The sequence below is a fragment of the Phoxinus phoxinus genome (assembly GCF_949152265.1).
Source record: "Phoxinus phoxinus genome assembly, chromosome: 1".
Classification (NCBI taxonomy): Eukaryota; Metazoa; Chordata; class Actinopteri; order Cypriniformes; family Leuciscidae; genus Phoxinus; species Phoxinus phoxinus.
The window spans coordinates 35708600-35730717 of record NC_136876.1 but is presented as its reverse complement, the minus strand read 5'-3'; the positions used below and the strand labels follow the sequence as shown (position 1 = coordinate 35730717).

General features: G+C 39.2%; 1 protein-coding gene across 5 annotated transcripts in view; it reads right to left on the bottom strand.

The window, feature by feature from the left end:
* ints1 (integrator complex subunit 1) overlaps window positions 1–19254 on the bottom strand; it is a 35091-nt gene extending 15837 nt beyond the window's left edge. For 2 of the 5 annotated variants that reach the window (XM_079636445.1, XM_079636447.1), the window contains exons 1-35: window positions 19179–19254; window positions 18681–18781; window positions 18304–18582; window positions 17421–17617; window positions 17197–17334; window positions 16953–17112; window positions 16769–16874; window positions 15776–15962; window positions 15539–15684; window positions 13875–14016; window positions 13476–13652; window positions 13269–13377; window positions 12971–13021; window positions 12423–12543; window positions 10414–10491; window positions 10158–10337; window positions 9933–10031; window positions 9610–9701; window positions 9464–9524; window positions 9183–9380; window positions 8976–9105; window positions 8722–8901; window positions 7950–8099; window positions 7690–7869; window positions 7496–7600; window positions 7248–7415; window positions 7053–7164; window positions 6812–6970; window positions 5826–5972; window positions 5637–5735; window positions 5416–5540; window positions 2682–2936; window positions 2430–2589; window positions 2134–2265; window positions 563–743 (exon numbers count right to left, since the gene is read on the bottom strand). In XM_079636445.1, coding sequence (XP_079492571.1) covers window positions 563–743; window positions 2134–2265; window positions 2430–2589; window positions 2682–2936; window positions 5416–5540; window positions 5637–5735; window positions 5826–5972; window positions 6812–6970; window positions 7053–7164; window positions 7248–7415; window positions 7496–7600; window positions 7690–7869; window positions 7950–8099; window positions 8722–8901; window positions 8976–9105; window positions 9183–9380; window positions 9464–9524; window positions 9610–9701; window positions 9933–10031; window positions 10158–10337; window positions 10414–10491; window positions 12423–12543; window positions 12971–13021; window positions 13269–13377; window positions 13476–13652; window positions 13875–14016; window positions 15539–15684; window positions 15776–15962; window positions 16769–16874; window positions 16953–17112; window positions 17197–17334; window positions 17421–17617; window positions 18304–18582; window positions 18681–18735 — 4859 coding nt within the window. In that variant the 5' untranslated portion in view covers window positions 18736–18781; window positions 19179–19254. Of the gene's footprint in view, window positions 1–562; window positions 744–2133; window positions 2266–2429; window positions 2590–2681; window positions 2937–5415; window positions 5541–5636; window positions 5736–5825; window positions 5973–6811; window positions 6971–7052; window positions 7165–7247; window positions 7416–7495; window positions 7601–7689; window positions 7870–7949; window positions 8100–8721; window positions 8902–8975; window positions 9106–9182; window positions 9381–9463; window positions 9525–9609; window positions 9702–9932; window positions 10032–10157; window positions 10338–10413; window positions 10492–12422; window positions 12544–12970; window positions 13022–13268; window positions 13378–13475; window positions 13653–13874; window positions 14017–15538; window positions 15685–15775; window positions 15963–16768; window positions 16875–16952; window positions 17113–17196; window positions 17335–17420; window positions 17618–18303; window positions 18583–18680; window positions 18782–18951 lie in introns of all 5 variants that reach the window. The other 3 variants (XM_079636449.1, XM_079636448.1, XM_079636446.1) reach the window with 3 other exon arrangements.
* Between the last annotated feature and the right edge of the window lie 2864 nt (window positions 19255–22118).

Below are 22118 nucleotides of genomic sequence, written 5' to 3'. Positions count from 1 at the left end.
ATTGCAATAATATTTCACAATATTATTGTGTTTACAGTTTTGTCGATAAAATAAAAGCAGCCTTGCTGAGCATAAAAGGCTTTTTTCAAAAACATAAAAAAAGCATACCGGTAATTCCAAACTTTTTGTCGGTGGTGTACAAACGTTACGAACTTGATGATACCACAGGATGGGTTTAATGCAGAGGACAAATTCCAACTATGGGTTACCATACTTGGCCTTCACGTCACTTTATCACTGTAATAAAGGTGATTTATCCAGTATAATACGGGTAAAAAGGAACACATTTCTGGTTTGCTGTTGATGAAGGGGTACTTGAGTCTATACAAAAGCCAAAAAAAGTTGTGAAACACTAGTTTACATCATACATAGTCACACTGCGTATGATGCGTATTTAGTCTCACTGTGACTTACTATGGTAACTTTGGCTGTTTGACAGGGATAACCCATAAGTGTTAACCCAATTTTATTGTGTTCCTTCCCCACCTAGAAACAGTATCCCCAGCATACAAGGAAGGAAATCTGTGATGAGGCAGCGTCGAGTGACTCATGGTGCGCTTACATTTTGGAATCCACCTCCATTTTCACCCCTCGTTCCTCTGTTTCCTGTAGCAGCAGAGAGATCACCATGGCAACGGGACCCGCTGTGTTTCCTGGGTTCCCATTCTCCGTACCGATGGTCATAAGCAGGGATAACAGCTCCTCTATATATGGAGACTTCACCTCCATGAGGCCCTGCAACACTAAAGCACACAAGGTTTTTGTTATTAATATCGGCACTCTTGTGAAACACACAGGTCCCAAAAAAATTAAAAACAACCCATCGCAGCCAATCCCACATTGCAAAAATGAGAACTACCACACGCTTTGTTTCTAAATAACCCTGCGTCTCTAGAACTCCAGCCCCACCACACTAACTTTCACGAGGAAGTATTTCAAAAGTACACCCTGGTCTTTGGAGCCGTCGCTGGGTGTAAACAAGCCCTGGAGTGGATGTGTGGCCCTGTGTGAGGTTGTTTTTGTTTTGGTGAGGTTTCAGAGCAGAATGTTAAAATCATAAAGAGAAACATTAAGGACAGCGTGAGTGGTGAAGCTGGTGCATGAGTCAAACACTGCCCTCCGGAGAGACTGACTAATGCTGGCAACCACTCCAACACACAGAAACTTAACTGCCTCTCTAGAGCTGACTTACCCTTCGGTCCTCGCCTGTTAGCCTTACGTTTGCCACAAACCAGTTCAAAAATATTTTCCAAAGCATTGCTATAAGAGTACACTATGTGGTTCCCAGAGGAGCTATAATAAAAGTTAATAACATCATACAGAGATAAGTGCTGTGTAATGTAGGCTGCACAAAACATTCAAGGGATTATATCATATTTTCCCCGCCGATGTCCACTTATGTTCGCATTCGTAAAGTTTTTCTGGGCTACAAACAGTCATGATTTAGTTTCTTAAGACCATTTTACGCACCCTCTCTAACTCTTGGGCCTGTTTCACACCTCTCACATGAGGCAGTAAGTCACGCTGAATGAAACTAGGCAGTTGACGCATAGTATGTTTATGAACTTATTTATATAATAAACGTTGTCTAAATGCTTAAAGGTCCCAGTATACTTCAAGCTAAATTAAAAAAACAAACTGGTGCAATGTCATTTGGAACAAAAACAGGCTAAAACAAAGTTTGTTTGATGCTCGTTTCGGGAAAATTCTAGGGTGGTAAACACCTTCAAACTACCATTGGTCTGTGGCGATGATGTAATAGTTAGGTGTGTGCTCTGAGGCTCTGCCTTGCTCAAGGTGAAATCTCCACCGGCTCATTTCTTCTGTTCAGTCCACTGAGGTCAGAATTTGAACTCTCCCTCATTTAACCTTCAGTTCTTCAGATAATAAGAAATAACAACATCTAATCTACTTCCTCTGAACACCAAAGAATCTTTGTACATCTGGACAGTCATGTGTTCATGTATTCAGTTTGGAAAGAGTAGTTTTGGCAGCTTAGTTTAAATAAATGCACTTCTTGGATTCGGGAGGAAGCTTTGTACTAATTGTACAGTACTAATGAACTCTCTAATTTGATTAACTGTGATTTGACACTTTAAGTGAGTACTGGAGGACCCTAAACATCTTAAATACCTTTTCGTATGAGTTCAGGTTCAGCGTTGCATTTTTCTCCAGCTCTCAGAGAGGCAATAATGCCCCTCGCTGCCACTTCAGAGTCTCGTCCGTACGCCAGTGATTCAGCCAAGTGCAGAAATCCTGTACGAACTGATAACACAGGACAGAGTCAACACCAGGAGAGCATGCAAGGACTAAAAACTATCAAATGACAGTATTTTCTGACCTGATTCAGCTAGTTCAGTTGTCAGTTTGAATATGTGCTTGCCAATGTGACCTGCAACAGCTAAGATTCGGGAATAGGAGGGACTCACCATCTGTGATGCGATGTTTGTGAGAGTACTGAGCTGCCAGAGATTTCAACAGGCTGTGGAGTGGCCCTGTCTCTACCGCAGAGTTCTCCAACCACGTCAACATCTGCACAACGGCGTTGAAGAACAGCGATGAGAAGCCAACGTCTTGAGACACCAACCGCTAGAGGAGAAAAAGAGAAGTAGACGGCGTGAGCAAGCAAAAGGAAGCACCAGTGAGAATATTGAATATGCAGGTATGAGTAGGTTAGGTGCCTGGTAAAGATGGAGTTGGCGCAGTAGAGGACAGGAGATCGTATGGCTGTGGTGCATTGCCATGACCAGGGCTCCAGCGTGGGCGGAGTTTAGAAGGGCTGCTAAGGCTTGTAGGAGTCGTCCGGCAGCGCCACCCTGCTGGATGTGACCCTGTCGTGCCTGCAGAACCTCCTGGGCCAGGGTCTGCTGCAGAGATAATGACAGTGGTCGGACTGGAGACGGAGGCCAGTGAGGATCCACCTTCAGAGGGAAGAGCTAGATGGGGAAAGAGAATCGTCACCATCACAGTCAAGTAATAAAGATCTAAACTTATATCCATCACTGGAGTTTAATTAATGAAGAAGAGGGTCATCTATGTAATTAAAATGTCTCAATCTGGGATTTGTCAGGGACAATGTCAGTGAGGGGTCGTGCCATGCAGAGACTAAAGGACCCAATATACTTCAAGTCAAATCAAAGACTGAATGGATGTGACATAATTTTTAACAAAATCTGTCCAAAAGCATTTTTAGAGTTTGTTTAGGTGATTCAAAACAGCTTGGCAGAGCACTTTTTTTCCAGAAAACGTCAGAAACCAATGAAGTTTGTTCTTGTATCTGCGGTTGAGCTTCAGTTTATCATATTTGAATGCTCTATGTGTGTGCACTGATCAATGTTTATGAATCAAAGTATAAATTAAATCTCTTCATCATAAAGCAACCGTGTCTCTTCAGAAGACTTGGATTAAACAGCTCAATTCATGTGGATTACTTTTAGCCTACCGCAGCCTACTGTCGCACGCACGCTCGCTGTTTATCCAGCACCGGCTTTGGAATGAATGGTGTCCACAGACAAGGTAGAGTAGGATGCATGATTTTATGAAAGTATGATGTATTGCGACATTAGAAACGAAGAAAAACTAAATAATGACTATTGTAACGCTTGACGTAAAGCAAGTCAAATTTGTATTTTTTTTATGTCTCATTAGAACTACAGAAAAGTGACAAGATTGACAATCTTACATAGTGTGGTTATAGCAGATAAAGGACCGCAAAGCGGAGGCATAAGTGCCTTTCACCCCGTTACGACTTGATGAACCACTGAAATGATTTTGGAAACATTATTTAAAGGTAAAAAAGCATAAAAAAATTTGTGGAATGGACTTTCAATGGAGGGCCAGAAATCTCTCAGGTTTCATTTGAATATTATTTGTGTTCTGAAGATGAACGAAAGTCTTTTGGTTTTGGAACAACATGAGGGTGAGTAAATGACTGAATTAAAATTTTTGTGAACCATCTTTTTAAAACTGACTCAGTATTTCTTAAACATTTGACAGTTTTAATCACAATCCAATAATGATATTGTGATGTATTATGCTGCCTTCACATACTATTGGAAAATTCATAATACTTCCCACTTCTGAAGTTGTAATTACGAGTAGGGCTGCACGATATTGGAAAAAAATTACATTGCAATATTTTTTCCCCCAACGATATATATTGCGATATTGAGAGCCATAACTCTAGGCTAAAGTCAATAATGACCATTCCATGATATTAATAATTTCATTAATAAGCAAGCTTCATTACAAGTGACAAAAAGGTCACTTAATATTTTATTCCAAAATTAGAACATTTCTGTAAACACAAAAGCAGAACACATTTTTAAATAAAACAGCTGCTTTATGTCAACCCCCCTGATTGGTTTACAACAATATAACTTAAAATAAATATTTTTTTTATAAAACAACTTATAAGCATTTTGGTTCACAATCTTTTAAGTCAACTTTTCTTAGCCAAAGTGCCAAAGTAAAACAGTGTTGGTGTTGGTCATCATCATAATAATATGAAATAAACAAAATTAAATAAAACTTTAATATATTTTGTATTGTATTAAATCTTCTAAACAGATTAGAGAACATGTTTCTGTAAACAAAAAAAACGAACACATTTAAACAGCAGCTTTACACCATACCGCCTGTCACCATACCGCCTGTCAAAAATTGCCTTATGAAAAATCATTAATTATAATGCCGATATTATTTCAGTATAAAAAATATGATAGCGGCTCAATGATGCCCGCGAATTAGTTAAAATCTCCGGAATCTAGAGCGAGCGTGCCCGCGAGACAGAGACTGTGCTCCAAACCGCGCAGCGCGTGCACGGCAGAGAGAGCAAGAGACCGCGTGCGTGCCTCATGAAGCGCATGTAATATCTCCCGCTGGTGCTACTGTGCTACTACCCTTCACATCGCATGTTCCGGCGATGTGACTATCGCTCACTCGCACATTGCTATGTCGATGTTAAAACAGAATATCGTTCAGCCCTAATTACGAGCTTGTCATATTCAAGTGTTTTGTTGTCAAAAAAAAAAAAAAAAAAAAAAGACATGGTGATGTAGCTGTTGTGGGAAAAAAAAAAAACTAATAAAGAATACGCCCAACTCAGAAACTCGGTTATCAAAATTATTTCTGAGTTTCCCAGTAGTAAATACGACTTGAGAGGGCGTATATGTCCAATTCTCTCCTAGGAAACTCGTATTTGCGATAATTCCGATAGCATGGGAAGGCAGCATTAAACCATCTACAAAATCTAGATTCATCAAAAAAAGAAAAGAAAAAAAGAAAATTCTACATCATGTCATAAGGTACAGAAATTATAATATTATCAATAACATGGTAGAATTAAATCTTGGTAGAAGAAAAAAAAAAAATTCTAAAAAAGCCGCATAAGTAGATCAAAGTGAAGTGTCATACCTTTAGTAGGATCCCAGTGAGATCATCCTCTGGGCCGATCGCTGGCACCTGACTAACTGCTCTCATCTTTACAGAGCCAGGGGGCGTTTCAACGGTAACCTTAGCCCTGTTCACCTCTGAAGAGTCTGTAACACATTAGATCAGCAAAGGAGTCAACTGAGTAAAACAGCAGCATTAATCAGTGCTGACTGAACCCCTGGTGTAAGGCATTCGACCCTGACCTCTGCGTGAAGGAAGTGAAGCACTGAGCAAACTGTGAAACGTGTGTCCTCCCGTGGCTCCTCTCTCATGCTGGACTTCTACTAGATGAGCCATGTAGTCTAACAGATAAAAAACATCCATGATGTTAGCATCATTTCACACACACTGAATGCTGGGAGAACAGAGTACACCAAATGAAAGATCCTCACTCTTGTCCATGATGTTCTGCTCCAGTGTCTGGGTATCATGGGACACGGCCTGGTCCAGATACTGCAGCAGTTTGCTCATGCTGGAGACGGGGATCCCGAAGGACTGGACGAACAACAGCAGCTGCGTGGGCTCCAGATCATGTAGGGCTGAAAATGAAAGGGAAACCCATTTGGACTTGTAAACAAACCTTCGGGGTGTGACGTCAGGGTTTAAAAGACACTTAATATTCAGTAATATTATTGATTTGACTGCACAGACACTGTTGGATGAGAAGAAAACTTGAACTGAACTGAGCTGAATAATAACAGTTATATGAACTCAAGACTGAAATTAATTGAGGTGAATAATGATACTTTTGTCTTTTTGGAGCTGCTTTTAGCTGAAAATTCATTTGTCTAAAATTTGATGAAGTTTGCATCATTGATTCTGTTATTTTACTGATTATTACTGTGAAGCTCCTTTGAAACAATCTGTATTGTATAAAGTGCTATAGAAATGGTTTAGCAGTGGCTCTTTGGTTTTAGACTTAGACTTAAAATGTAAGCATTTTTGACAGAAATTGATACTTTTATTCAGCAAAGATACATTCATTTGATCAAAAGTGAAAGTAAAGGCATTTTTAGTGTTGCAAAAGATTTCTATTTCAAATAAAATGTTGTCTTGCCATTCATCAAAGAATCTTGAAAAAAAAATGTATCAGGATTTTCACAACAATATTAAGCAGCACAACATTGTTAATAATATGTAATAAAAAAATATTTCTTGAGCAGCAAATCATCGCATTAGACTGATAAATTAATAATTATAAATTAAAATAATAAATAAATTAAATATGTTGAAATATTAAAACAATACAATATATTCACATTGTAATAATATTTTATAATTTTACTGTTTTATTAATCAAATAAATGCAACCTTGGTATTTCCTTAGTATCAAATTTGGTATTTTGAAACCGTATTCCTAAATACAAGTTATCTATACCTGCATCGACCAATCGGGCGACCTCAGATCGGATCATTCGTAATTTCAGCCAATCTGGCAAAAGAAGGGCCTCCTCAGACGTGTCAACCAGGAATGCAGTAGGAAGGGGCTTTTTATCAGGAAACCAGATATCCAGCAGTATATTGAAATCACTTTCCCCTAAAAAACACAATCACAATAGCTGTTACTACAAGTACAGGCAGAATCAATCCCCACACATTGCAACAGAGGAGACACTCACCTTTGGGAGGTCCCAGCGTGAGCAGAATGACCATAGCGTGGACTACCAAAATGTGCATGGTGGCTGTTTCTCCTGTGGTCCATCGCAGGAACACTTGATCCTGAGACTCTGACTGTGATGTTTCAAATTTGGTCTTTAATCATGTGAACAAGCAAGCAGTAATTAGAATTTCCAGCTCAGTTAATCGGCCCTTACCCAGCTGTAGAGGTCCTCTCCCTCTTTTGTCTTCCTCATACGACGGATGTAGGCAGAGAAGATGGTGACCAGAGCGGAGAGAACGGCGTCAGACTCGGGTCTGCAGGAGTGCTTGGAGAACAGGCAGTTCATTATAGTGGAGCGTTCCACTATCAGACGAGCTACATCCTGAGAAGCCAAAGGAGAGACGAAACAGGTTAGGCTAGAGCTTTACTCAGACTTATAAAATGCTGTAGGTTTAGACTAACCAAGGCCAGGTCATTGTGGAGGGACTGCTCCTCCACTGGTGCATGCTGGGATAGGTAAATCAGGTATGCACTGATAGTTTGAGGATCGGTCTCCATGTGAATGGCCTGACAAAAAAAAAAAAGGAAAACCACACAAACATAAGCTGATCATGTTACCGATATTGATATTCTTGTAACTGTGTAGTTGGACTGACTTGCTGTAAGGCGCTGGCCGTCAAGCCTCTCACGCTGTCAAACAGAGGCAGTTTGGGGAGGTCCTGAAGGAGCCACTGGTAACCTGGCAATAATTCTCCATCTCCAGAGTCCTCCTCCATGAGCTGATCCCTCTCCTCTCCATCTCTTAATCCTCCCTCCGTCAGCACCAGAGACAATCCCTGACACACATCACAATCAACAATCTTATTAAAGCGTCTAAATGAACCGAGCACTGGTGGATGGTTAATTAACTCCGCACCTTCATGGCCAGCACTCTAGAGGCCACCTGAGAAGAACTGAGGCGGCGCAGGAAGTAGTCCAAGACCTCGCATGTGGTCTGTTCGTCAGCCTTAGGACCCAGCAGAAGGTCCTGCAGCCGCCCAAGAAGCTGCCTCTGTTTCTGCTGCCTCTGATGGGAAAGATGAGGAGGAAAAAATACAGTGAAACAAAACAAAAAATCAACATTTTCTATTTGAATACATTTTAAATACATTTTAAAATGTAATTTATTCATGTGATCAAAGCTGAATTTTCAGCATTATTAATCCAGTCTTCAGTGTCACATGATCCTTCAGAAATAATTTTAATATGATGATTTACTGCTAAAGAACCATTCCTTATAATTAATGTAAAAAACAGTTCCTTAATTTTTTGTGGAATCCGAGAAGCCTTTTTTTTTTATTGATGCAAAGACCAGCATTTATTTGAAATGGAAATCTTTTCTACAATTATAAATGACTTTACTGTAACTTTTGATCAGTTTAATGCATTCTTGCTGATAAAAAAAAAAAAAAGTAAACATCTTCTTAAACGTCTTATTGACCCCAAACTTTTTAATGGTAGTGCATATATTCAACAACTTTGCCTACCCTAACAATTTTCCTACAGTAGGCACTGGAATAACGGTCATGTAAAACTAAACTTTGGTTTAAGACAACATTACAAGATGACTTAAGGGGGAAAAAAATATATATAATAAATATGGCTCCTTGAGAAGACAACAGACATGTAAGATCGAGACTGAGCTTTACCTGTCTTTTCTTCGCTCTCTGCTCTTTGCTCTCTCCTTCTTCCTCATCATCAATGGAAGATTCGTCATCAGCGGCATCGTGGAGGAGGAATTCGCACAGGCACTGAACGGGCAGCACATCCAGCGACCCTTCACTAGACTGGACGAGATCAGCCAGCCACGGCATAGACTGAGAGGAGGCCTGGACAGTGGGAAAAATGAAATTTAGCGAGTCCCTTAACATGGATCTTAAGAACAGCATAGGAAAGTGTTTACTTGTCTCTGGATGATATTGAGCAGGAAGTCAGGGTTGCGGCTGCGGCAGAGCAAATGGCCCAGGCGCAAAGACTGGTTCAGAGTCTTCACTTGATCCAGGACAAGAGGAGGTGGCCTACGTGGGGGTCCCCTAAGTGAACCAAAGACAGGGTCAGTATCTTTAAAACACACTGGATTATCAATGCAGTGACAAACGGGAAGTCATACTTGGGGTCCAGGCTGGTGAGCTGGGACAGCAGAAGGCTGTTGTTCTCTGTTATGGTCTGCTTGGTGGAGGCGGCTGCCAGGTGGCTCTCAAAGGCCAGGATCTCCTGCCGCTCCTTCTGAGAGACCTGCAGCTCTCGATTGATCATTTCAGTTTTGGTCTCCTCATCGGCCACCGTGCACGGAGGGTAGGAGTAGTTACTGAGAAGAGATTAAAAAAAAAAATAGTCAAGTGCTGAAATATCCATAAAACCACATTTCCACACAATATGCAGAACACTTACTTTGTCATAACCATCTCCATGAGCATTTTCAGACTGGGGTAACCATCCCACGCTGCCAAACCTGAAAGAGTCATTGACAGCAATATAATGGCGTTCTAATGAGATGTTATTATGAAAATCAAGTATTGCATCATATCTGGCCTCACCGATTTTCTGTGGGTTGAATGCTGCGACCACAAGCAGCAGGAGCCAGGCCTTCCAGTAAAGAGTTGATATGGCCAGATTAGGAGGTTGATACCTAAAATGGAACATTTAATAAAGTATTTCACCTCGCAGACGAATAAACAGCTCACAAATAGAGTAACAGATTCCAGGAGCGGACAGACCACAGTGTAGCTTAAACTTTCAATGCAAATAGTCCATGACACCCAATAATTATCTGGCAATATAAAGCGGATGAATCACTTCCTAATAAAACAGAAGTGAAAAAACAGCAGGGAATAAACTCGGTGAAAGGTAAAGGTCGTACCCTGCAGGAAGCTGGATGTTCTCTGGGTGATGGTAGGTGCAAAGGTTCAGCACAGCATCAATGAGCTGGATCCTCTCGACTCGCAACACATCCAAGTCTAAAGTTAATGACGTAGGAAGACAAACATAATCAAATGGCCAGCTTTAAAAACAGACCCGATCACTACTAAAAAAGGTCTGAGCTATTTTTGAATGATTATATGTGTGTACTGTGTTGAACATTCCTCTAACCAGGAGCACAGTCTCACCATCAGACTGAACTCCTGCAGCTCTCTTCACCAGGTGATCGGCCAGCTCCATGGCGTCAGCTGGGCCCAGGGGCAAATCACGAGAGAGACCAATCACTAAGATGCGCATCAGTGTGTCCTCCAGCAGAGGAACCTCAGAGCACAGCCGGAGAAAGAAACTAACAAACAGGAGAAATGCTTTAGCATCTATATATATAAAAAAACTGATCTCTTTAATCAGAGATGATATCTCACTTTCTGTCACTCTCAGGTGGCCAGTTGTCCCATTTGTAATAGGTCTCAGGCTGCTCTGTGAAAAGCACCTTGTGAAGACTGTTGAAAAAACAAAACAATCAGCAAAATAATTATCTGCTGTAGGTGTTTGCATAGTCTTACAAGCAGCGTGACGGTTGCATTTAAAGGTTCCAATGAGGGTGTTAAATGGTCATGAAATATTAAATAAATTATGTTCTTGGTGCAAAAAACTTGAGAATATAAGACAAATAAAGGTCTTTGCACTATAAAAACATCCTGCAAGTTTCATACTTAAAATGTCCTTCTCATTATAAACAAAGCATTTATTTAATTAAGCTCCAAAAACTTTTTTTTTTTCTTTTCTTTTTTTTAGGGATGGACCGATACCAGTATCGGTCCGATACTGAGCTCATGTACTCGTACTAGTAAAAATGTCCCATACCAACCAATACCAGGCAGCGTGTGTACAGTGTTTGTGTCCACTCCAGACAAAGAAACACTGACAACAGAGGGATAAAAAAAGCAAATGTATCTTATTAGTGGAATATTAAACGAAATATAGTAACGCCTATATAGATGTGGTGTGCGAGCTGATAAGAGAAACGCGGTGTATTGAGCGCGCAGCGGCACAGACGCGCGAGCTGGTTGAGCGCATCCCCTTTTTCACAGAAGTCAGTGGAAAGTTTGTAGTTCAGTCGGATGTCTATAGCAAAGAAAGTAAAACGAGGTATGTAGCTTACCGTATTATTATTAACGTTAACTGACCAGAGAGAGGGAGAAAGGGAGAGAGCGCTCACTTCTGTTGAATGCACTTCATTGCTGATCGTTCACTCAGCACGTGTTATTTGGATTAAAACTAAATCGTATATGCAAGTAAAACATAACTGTTACTGTTACCTGATTAATGTATAATGAGTGGTTGCCTACATTATTACAGGACGTTTGCAGGTCAAGAAGTTCCATGAACGCAAACATCCAAAGCGTGCGCCCCGAAAACCATCGCCCCAGACAGCGTGTGAATAATGAATGAATTGAATTGTCTTTCACGTCTTGCGCTTATACGGACGAATTCACGCAAAATTATGTGAAAACGCCCGTCTTGGCGAATATCCCAGTAAACAAAGTCGGTCATATCTCAAGTGAACGTAGACAGTATATTCAAATGGGGTCCGTGCGTTCAGTCTTAAAGGGGCAGCAGTTTAATAAACCTGCTGCTGTGTTTTAATGTTAATCAAACAAAGGACAAATGAATTACTCACTGCTCTTGACTAAATAGGCTACATTTTTCAAATGTACAAAAATATCCATCTATTTAATTTATACAGTAAAGAATATGCAATGTTTTTTTCACATATTATTACTTTATTCAAATTTCTGTACCTGTAGATCTACCCGAAACACTCTAAAAACTGTTTATTTCATTTAGCCTTTCTTTGTTATATAGTATTTATTTGTGCTATTTGTGATTTGATTATTTGTTCTTATTTTATTACTGACTGCTTACTTGTCTTTAATAATGTTTTAAGTTCACATTAATTAGGCTGGTAGGTTTTGTTGTATCATCAAAATTGGAATGAAAAATGTATATTTCACATGTCTAACATTTTAACCACTGACCCAATCCTCAGCACTGAGCCCTTCTGGAGCTGCTCTAAATATGTGCTGTGCTATGAAATGAAAGATAAAATATGATAGAGCAATAGAATCAACAGTGAAAGTAACAGAAGCTTATACAATGCATTTTAGCAGGCTTAATTAAGCATGAAAATAACTGAAGGAAATATATATTTGATGAACAACTTAAGCCAACTAATATGATTTATATTATTTTGGTTTATCTTCTAATACATTTAAAGATTAGAAATGCAGTGAAAATACAGGTATCGGTTTTCGGTATCGACGAGTATCAGTATCGTTCTGGAAAAAGTGGTATCGGTGCATCCCTAATTATTTTACATATTGTGCCTATAACAATAACAAAACTAGTCCTACATCCCTCTTATACATACCAGTGCACATAGTCTTTAGCTCCCACTTTACTGATGGTGGGAACCACGGAGTGTAGCCACCACACAGCATCTCTCTGGATGGCTGCGATCTGGTTCTGAAAGGACCTCAGTGCTTCCAGATCTGAAATACAGACACATTCGCAACCTCATTATCATAAAAAAAAGTTTTGAATGTTGGGGTCTGTTTACACCTGGTCCGATCATGAAAAGACCAGGTGTAAATGCCCCCCGAAATGCTACTGAGACCTATTTAAACACGATCACTCAAACCACTTCAGGAGGTGGTCTGAGACTAAATCCAAACAAAACTGGACAAAGTGTAAATGCATCTGGTTGTTGAAACCACATATGTAAACTTTACTCCTCCCAAAATGTTAAAAAAAATAAACGTGTGAGAGTGTGTTATAGGATATATGACATGTTATAGGCCGCAGATGAGTAGCTGAGTATCTCTTCAAGCAAGCCAGCGAATAAAACTGAAAGTAAGTCTCATAGATGCTTAACACACAATCATCTTCATTAAAAGTAGTGAGACAAAATTATCTTACCAGTGCTGATGCCGCTCTCTCTCCTATTGCGGCCTTTGGTCTTGAAATTAGCTGATGATAAATAAAATGCAGCTCATATTCGTTGCTTTCATTGACGTGAACTCCGTTAAATTTGCATATAGCGGGGGAATTGAAGATCAGATATATATTCGTTTCGCTGAGACACATTTATGTGGCTAAGTGTAAATGGAACCGTTTTAACAAATCAGATAGCTATCTGATCAGTAAAAACACATGAAGTGATCAGGTGTAAACAGGCCCTTGGATATAAGGCACTTAAGAGTATAAAACATCTTACTCTTATTCTCTCCTTTGTCCCACGCAATGCCGGCCTCTTTGACCTGAGCCGTGATGCCCAGCATCATGGAAACCGTCAAGAGATCCGTCACTTGAATGACAAAACGCTCCTGAGATGGATAAAAAACGAATTATGTACAGGCAATACATCAAAACATATTTTCTTTTAAGAAACTACACATAATAAATACATCTGTATAGTCCTCACTTTAAACTCCATGTCCACATAAGTGGCCTCTTTCCTCTCTTGCATGAGGCCTAAACAGAAGGACTGGAAGTTGATCTCATGTTTGGTCTGTTTAATGATTTCCCTAAGCAAGGCCCTTGATGCCCGCAGGTAGTCATCCTTATTGGTCAGCAAGTCCTGGAACACCATTGCCAGAAACTAGGGACAAGACAAAACAAAAGGGCTCAAAATAAATGTTTTTAAACTTTTCGGGTCCATACTTCATGTTAATGCCACAACTGGAACAGGTCAAAGTTTGATATTGAGAGTTAGGGATCTTGAAAACAAGTAAGAGCAATACTAACAGTTATAACTGATTTAGAAAGCAAAACTGAATACAGTTATTGTGCATGAAGCCAACAATGTAGTTTGAAAAGTCACCTTGGGTGCCTGCTCTGGGCTATGTTGCAGAACAGTATGGAGGACTTGCATATTATTAGGATTTCTGGCATTTGACAACTCGTTAAAGATCACAAACTTCACCATGGTGCCCAGATTATCTCTGTGAGCATTTAGAAGTTCCCTGCAGAACATGAAAAATACAAAAAGGTACATAAAATCAAACAAGCATTTAGACTTTACTTGGGGTGTAACGGTACTCATACTGAATATTTTTGGTGCAGTACGCATGTGTACTGAACTTAACCCATTTACTCCTAAAACGCCTGCTAAAAACGCCTATAAAAACCTATGTTATTCTAGGATAAATGTCCTTATCTCCTGAGGGTTTTCTGAAAAAATACTACGAATTGTCAACGTCTACCAAAACCTGAATATCTAAGCCTCTGTAGCACTTAGAAACATGAAATAAAATACATTTTGAAGGTAAGAATCACAGGTTTGATTAAAACATGCTCCCTTAGCACTAACATAACAACACATTTTTCAAAAAATTCTCAAAATCATATGGGGAAGAAAAAAATATATATTAATATATAAATCAATTATATAAAATATAACAAATAACATTTTAAACATGCCAACACACTGAACAAGGCATCTTGTTATCAGAGAGAGGTGGGGAAAGTCCTGAGGAGGAACTGGGAAGAGTATCAGTCTCTGAGCTCCATGGCTCAAATCTCTCCTCTTTGGCTTTATCAGCATTATCCTCGCACAGATAGACGCGCACACACACACACACGCACGCACGCACACATACATACACGCACACACACACACACACACACACACACGCACACACACACACACACACACACACACACACACACACACACACACAGAGAGAGAGAGACAGACAAGAGTCAGATCAAATCATTTGTGACGAACGACGTGCTACATTTGGTACATGAAGCACTCGCGGTGCAGAAGAAGGTGCAAAACTTCTCACTAAACTCCTCACTATCTTCCAAACTCCTCACTATCTTCCAAGTCAATGTCACTGCCCTCGCTGTCAAAATCCTCTTCTGTCGTTGCCATTTTCGCACTCGCGTCTTCAAAAATCCAAAACAAATGCGCGTGTATGTCTGATTGATTGACGTGATTTTCAGCGAACCACAGTACATTTGGGTGGTCACGTGGTCTTTGAAAACTCAACAAGACCCACCTCGTGTGTATTTGAACCTATGACAGTGCGTTATATGCTGCACGTGTCATTAAAAGTATGACGAATACAAAATGCTGCGCTACGCAGCAGCCGGCAGGAGGTTCAGAGTTGCGCAACGCAGTAACCGGCGGTAGATATAATGTTTCGGCGCGCAGCATCCGGCACAAATGGGTTAATAAAGTGTTGTTCTTTCCACTGTATATGAGGAACTTCTCTGCGTGTGGAAAGTCATTTCAACTCAAGAGATTCCCCCATAGGATGGGACAATATCATTTGTATTAATACACTTTGATGTTGCAAACACATCTGAAAAAATTCCAAAAGACACAGAATGAGCTGCTATTGGAGAAGTGCACGATCCAAGTACATGCGTACCGAACCACCATTAGTGTGTACCGTTACATCCCTAGACTTTTAATTACTAACTTATCATTTTGTGGAGAATAACCCAAGAGTTTCGGTTTGAAGGTGTAATGCAGACCTGACACACAGCATGTAGTGGTTGAGGAGAACTTTAGGTTTGAGGCGGATCTTGATGAGGTTGGAGATGACCTCCATGTCGTCTGAGCAGTGTGTGTTACAGTTCATGCACATAGACATGAGAAGATCCTGCGCTGGCCGAGTCAGCTGGAAAAGCATCAAACAAGAACAAACCTTTAGATATGTGGTTTCACTCTCAGACAAAGACACTTCCTCTCTTTTGTCCACCTTGTTGTACCTTGGGATTCTGTAACCACATCTCGAGCCTCTGTACAGCCATGAGTCGGACCTCATTATAACCACAGGTGGCCGTGAGAAGACGCAAAAGGTTCCTGGACACATTGTCCATGGGCTGGCGACGGTTCAGCTGGTCCCTCAAAACATCCAACACGTACTCCTCCACACTTTCAGCCAGCTCTTCGTACCTGGAGCCAAAGCAGATAATGGTTACACACATCCACATATCCATGTTACAAGTTACAGATTTGTAATTATTTTTGTATTTTTTACAATATGTAAATACCTGTGCATATTGCGGTCATAATTCCAAAATTTCAGTACCCGTGAAAATTCATAAAGCCAATTTCCAATACCACAGAAAAAATGTTTAGGCTACTTAAAGACAGACACTCATTTATATATAAAATTATATATCTTCTGTTAAATATTTTTTTTAAGTTTTGGAAAATTAAATCTTATCCAATCCTGCATTTATTTAAAAAAAAATATACAGTAAAAACTGTAATATTGTGAAATATTTAAATTTCAAACAACTTTATTTTATATTTATTTTAAAATGTAATTTATTCCTGTGATGCAAAGCTGAATTTTCTACAGTCTTCATGTGTCAGATGATCCTTCAGAAATAATTCTAATATTCGATGCTCAAGAAACATTTCTGATTATTATCAATGATGAAAACAGTTATGCTGCTTGTTGAAAACATTTCTGTGGAAATGTATATATTTTTCATGACTCTTTGATGAATAGAAAGTTTAAAAGAACAGTGTTTATCGGTGTAAAAGTATTTACTGTTCATTTATCAATTTAATGAATCTTTGCTGAATAAATGGATTCTCACCAACCCCAAACTTCTAAAGTCAAAACAATGCAATGTAGCATTCTCAATTTAGTAAATATTACTTCAAGTTCTCAACATAACTATTCAATGTAATGCAATTCTTTATTATTAAAGACTACTACATTGTCTTGAGTATCTGTGGTTCCATACCTTGGCATGGCCTGTCCATCATCCTCTGGACTGAGTTTCTCTTCAGCGATTAGAAGCTCGGTCTGACCTTCATCTTCATCTGGAGTGGAAGGATGAGGGCTGTTCCCTAAAACAGTATTTTGAGTCAATTACACTATTTGGTACTAACCCTACACATGACCGTATATATTCTTGGACCACCAACCTGCACTGAGGTCGCCCCCTGACCGTCCTGTTTCCGTCTGGAGCAGCATACTCTTAGGAGGCATCTTTGTTGTGAAGGCAGTTTGGATGTTATCCACAAATGTTTTACAGTGCGAGCTGTCCACCCAGATCCTCTCACCGAGAGAGTCCTCAATGTAGACCTGGGGAACACCACAATGACAGTGTATCAGAGCATAGTGTATGATTACTGTGAGACAGGAAAGCTGGCCAGATTGACTGCTTACTTTGACAAATATCTCAGGCCAGTTTTCATCCTCCTCATAGGCGGCCATCAACAGGTTACAGGCCAGCACGGACACCAGGTTGTTCCCCTTGGCCTTAAAGTTAATTGACGCATCACGGCGGAGCAAACTGCAGAGAGCCTGATCAAAGACATTCAACAACATAAGTTACGTCACCAGCATCAACATTAAATTCCAGTACTAATAGCACAGGAGATGAGATCTACCTCTATCACACCCTCTGTGGCAAAGACATTGGGCTTGATTTTGGCCAGAAACATGAGGCTGAGGTACAGCGTCATGTCAGGCTTGGCTCTGTTCATCTTCAGCTGTTTGACAGCCCCGCAGAGCACACCCTCAATGCGGTCATCATTACCCTCTGCCTCCGATGCCTCGATCTCATCCAGAAGAACAGCAGGCGACACTGAAAAACAATGTTTACATGTTGTGTGAATGCACATTGCGTGTAAAAACAAGGTCTATGGAAATATGAACACTGGATTTGGAATACGGATGTGTAAAGAAACACATAAATCCTACAATATTTACTGTATTGTCAAAAGCACTTCAAAATGACAGTCTCATTTATAATTCAATAAAATGTTACTATTTAAACTTGCACGGTTTTAAATATATATCGGATAACACATTTGTAATGATGAAGTTTAAAAATACAGCGTGTCTTTGATTATAGCAGCAGCTCATTCAGGCCTCGTCCACTTTTCTGCGTATTCCGTGGGCAGAGATTATTTAAATGAGTAACATTATGACCTCATAAAGCCAGGAAAAACAGCATTGTAGTCCAAACGAGCTGTACGTTGTAGTTCTTGAAAAGTGGATTCTATGAGAAAATCTCCCTTTGAAATGGACTTTGAGCTTTGTAACCTTGCAGATCTCAAACAGCAACATTACACATTATCTAAAGTTAAAAAGGGGGGAAAGCATAAAAGGACCCCTTTAATTAAAAGAGTTTGATCATTCTTTTTCTTTTCGGCTTTGGCATCAAAGTTGGTATTAATAATCAATGGATTTGACTGCCAATGGTATCAACTAGAAAATACTGACATTGTGAAACCCTAAATTAGATTAAAGTTTTTTTCTGAATCTCACCTTCAATAGGAACTACAGATGGCTCTTTGATTGAAGGGGATATTGATCTTTTGTCAACAGCAGCCACCTCAGCGAGGCGTGAGAGGGCACTGGGTGGAGTACTAGAGAGCTTGGGCCGCTTGGACAGGCTGGAGGAAGAGGGCAGGGATGAAGATGCCTCTCTCTTGCGGTCTGGGGGCAAAACGGCGGACGGCGGCTTCAAGAGAGCTGGGTTTGCTTTGGGCTCACTGCCTTGACTCTTTGCTCCAAGAGCAATGAAATCCCCTGGAGGTGGGTGACCTGTCACAGGATGTTAAAGACATGTCCGAAAATTGTCATGAAATGTCCAAAATTTGACATGAAATGTATGTGTCATAATCACAGCTAAACACTCTTACCTGATGGTTTGGTGTTACTAGGACGCCTAATGCTTGTTGGCTTTGGTCGATTCATTGTTACACAATTTCCACAAGGTCCAACTTACTGTAACTGTAAGAGACTTAAACACAACAAACTTTGAACAACATTAGAGGAATTACAATGATATTGTCATACATACTAAAGCTGCATTCAGGTAAACTATACGAGCTGATATGTTGTTGCTATGGCATATTCGTAGACGGTAACATATTGTAAGACTGAAAAGTAATGTAAAACGCATTTTATTACCTTTAATAGTCTTAATTCAATTCGGCTTGTCTTCTGTGTTTGTTTACAAGCTGCATCTGGTCTGTGAGTGTTTCAACATTTGGCAGCTAACGTTAATGTCTTAGCAAATAACATCAAACTTTAGCCGCAATGTACTTTTTAGAAATACCATTCAGTGCTAACAGTAAAATATATTTAATATAATGACATATTAAGAGCAGAATATGAAAAGAATATTTATAAACTACCTCAGTCTTTCAAATGAGCTGCTACATGATTTGCCGTATACAAATGTTCCTACTTCTTCTTGCTGCAGTCGGAGAGTTTCCTGAAAGAGCGACAGCGCCTCCTACAGCACTGGAGTCCGACTCAGTGGCCATTCGGGAGAACAGAAAAAACATTAGTAAGCAAAATATATGTGTAGTACTGTAGGTATTGATAATAATAGTAAACTTTCATGAGTTATGTTAGGGGTATTTTGTACAATAAACAATCACTGTGTAATTGGTAGGCTACTGTGTCGGATTGCCTCTTATCATGTGCATATACAATCTACTAACTGAAGCAAAATCAGCAGAAAAGCACTGGTAGGTTTAATGAGCTTTGAAGAAATTAAAAAGACATTTAGGACTTTTAATAAATAAATTAATGAACACAATGTAACATGATGAGCTTAAGCTTTTATAAGCTCTGACGAAATTAAAAAGAAATTGTGTAGGCCTAACTTAAAAATAATAATAATAACAACAAAAAACACAACATTTTCCAAAAACACAACAAAACAAAGTCATAATAAATAAATAAATAAATAAACATATACATTTTGTAACTTTTCAAAAATATATATAAATAACAAAAAAAAAACATAATAGCATAATAGGCTTTTATGAGCTTTAAAGAATAAATAAGATAAAATAAAACAGAACAAAACAAAAAACACAATAGGCTTACGCTTTTATGAGCTTTGAAGAAATTGAAAAGACATTTTAAGACTTTTCCAAAAACAAAACAAAACAAAGTCAATAAATACATAAATAAACAAACAAACAAATAAATAAATAAACAAATAAACTTAAACAGGGTTTAAGTCAGTAAACGGTAGACCTGAATATATTATTAATGTATTTCATTGCAATATTATTGATCTATTAGACTTTTTGTAAACAAACACAGAATCATATTGTCTGAAACTCTAGCCTTTCTCTTAAACCACATATACTCAGGGACAGGGTGATTAGATGTCTCTGGGTGGCACTGTTGCTATGGAGCGTTTAGGGACTGTATACAGGGAATAATGTTTCCAAGAATCTTCACTAAAATGATGTCAGACATGGAAACAGACATTACTGTGCCTGCCAGACAAAAGAAAACAGAACTTTCACCCAGAAAAGAACACCACAGAGAACACACACTGTACGGTACTCAGCAAAAACAACATGTGCTTGTAATCGGACCTCTACGGAGAAAATAGACATGTGTGTCTGGTTACAGTTGCTGTAAGTATTGTTGAAAACATACTTCTCTGACAGGAACAATGAATGGCCGCTTAATTCTGAAAGCCTTCCAGATATGAAATGCATGCCACTTAGAAAATGTAGCGAGTGGAACAAAATATTCCATGTGTTTCCATAAACCCAGACAACTCAAAGAAGATTTGCTGAGCATTTCAGTTGTAATGGACTTTTAAAAGAATCTTCCCTGCATCTTCCCGAATTAAGTCAATATACAAAACCATTGGCCAAGCAAATGGCCCACTTGTTATATAAAGTGTTTTTCATATTAACCATATTTGTATGATGTCAATTGCACACTCACTATTCCAAATAAAAATCTAATGTCGCAGGGGAAATCTGGAAAAATAATAACTTTGTTTGCTGTATTTTTCAACAGTATTTTATAGGCTATTTATAATTCAATAAATGATCAGGGCTCTTTAATAATATGAATGAACTGCAATTCTTATATAAAGACAACATTGTTTAATCATATTTTTAGTTTTGGAAGATTCAAGCAGGTCTGTCTAATGTTTGGCTTAAGCCGGCATGATCTTAAGAACATGAGGATGTGTTTCCACTTAAAATCTCCTCTTTTTTCACTTCCACATGGTGGTTTCCCACAGGTCCCACAGGAAAGCAGAATGGCAGTTCATCACTTCTTTTATGTTATTTGAGCTACATTTGTCTTTTTCTCTTTTGAGGTGTGTATAAGAATGATCCAAAGATCAGGTGTGGGGGTTTTTTGTAAGTGATATTTTTTCACCTGCGGACAGAGAACATTTTCCATCAAACTTTAATTGACTATTCATTTAGGTAAGATGATTTACTTTATTTTAAAGATTTCTAAAAGATTTTTGGAAAAATGTGTTGTGGGAATAAGGGATTTTAGTACACGGCACGCAGACATGCACACACTCAGTGAGTATCTCAGAAAGATTTCATGCAACCAAAAAATTATGTTTTCAGTTGCCATACAGTAAAACTGGTAAAACAGATTGACGGAGAGAGGTTATTAAACACCACCCAGAATTCTGGGCATGAAAGAATCAAGAAGCTAGAAGCCCAAACATTGATATCAAACCCATATGCTTTTTTAGAGAGTGAATGTATTTGTGTTGAGTCACTGGTAGAGACTGAGGGAATGACTGAGCTATAAGGAGGACTAAACTATAAACAAAAGTCCACATAATTAAGGTATGTAGAAAACACGCAGGCACGCATCCACGCACGCACGCACGCACGCACGCACGCACGCACACACACACACACACACACACACACCCTCCCTCTTGCAGAGACATGTCTTCTCTTCTCTGATGATGTGTTTACTGGAGCAAGGGCGAGGCAACATGTCACTCACATGAGATCGACCAATAGCAAACCACAACCATCATATCAATTTCACATGGGCAAAGTCAAGTCCTGCTCTATATATTAGGGTGAATACTGGTAAAGTGGGACACTTTCTGATAATTTACCTTCTGCATAATGTTTTATTATGATCCAAATGTCTTAGCCCCTCATATGATACTATTATAAATAGCTTAAGTGCTCTACTCAGAATAAAAAAGAAAGAAAAATTCAACACAGGATGGATGACTCTTCCTCAAACACACATGGACCCCAAACCACATTTTTCCAGGTGCTACTGTCAAACTGGGACACCTTTATTGGCAAACTGGGACACTTCAA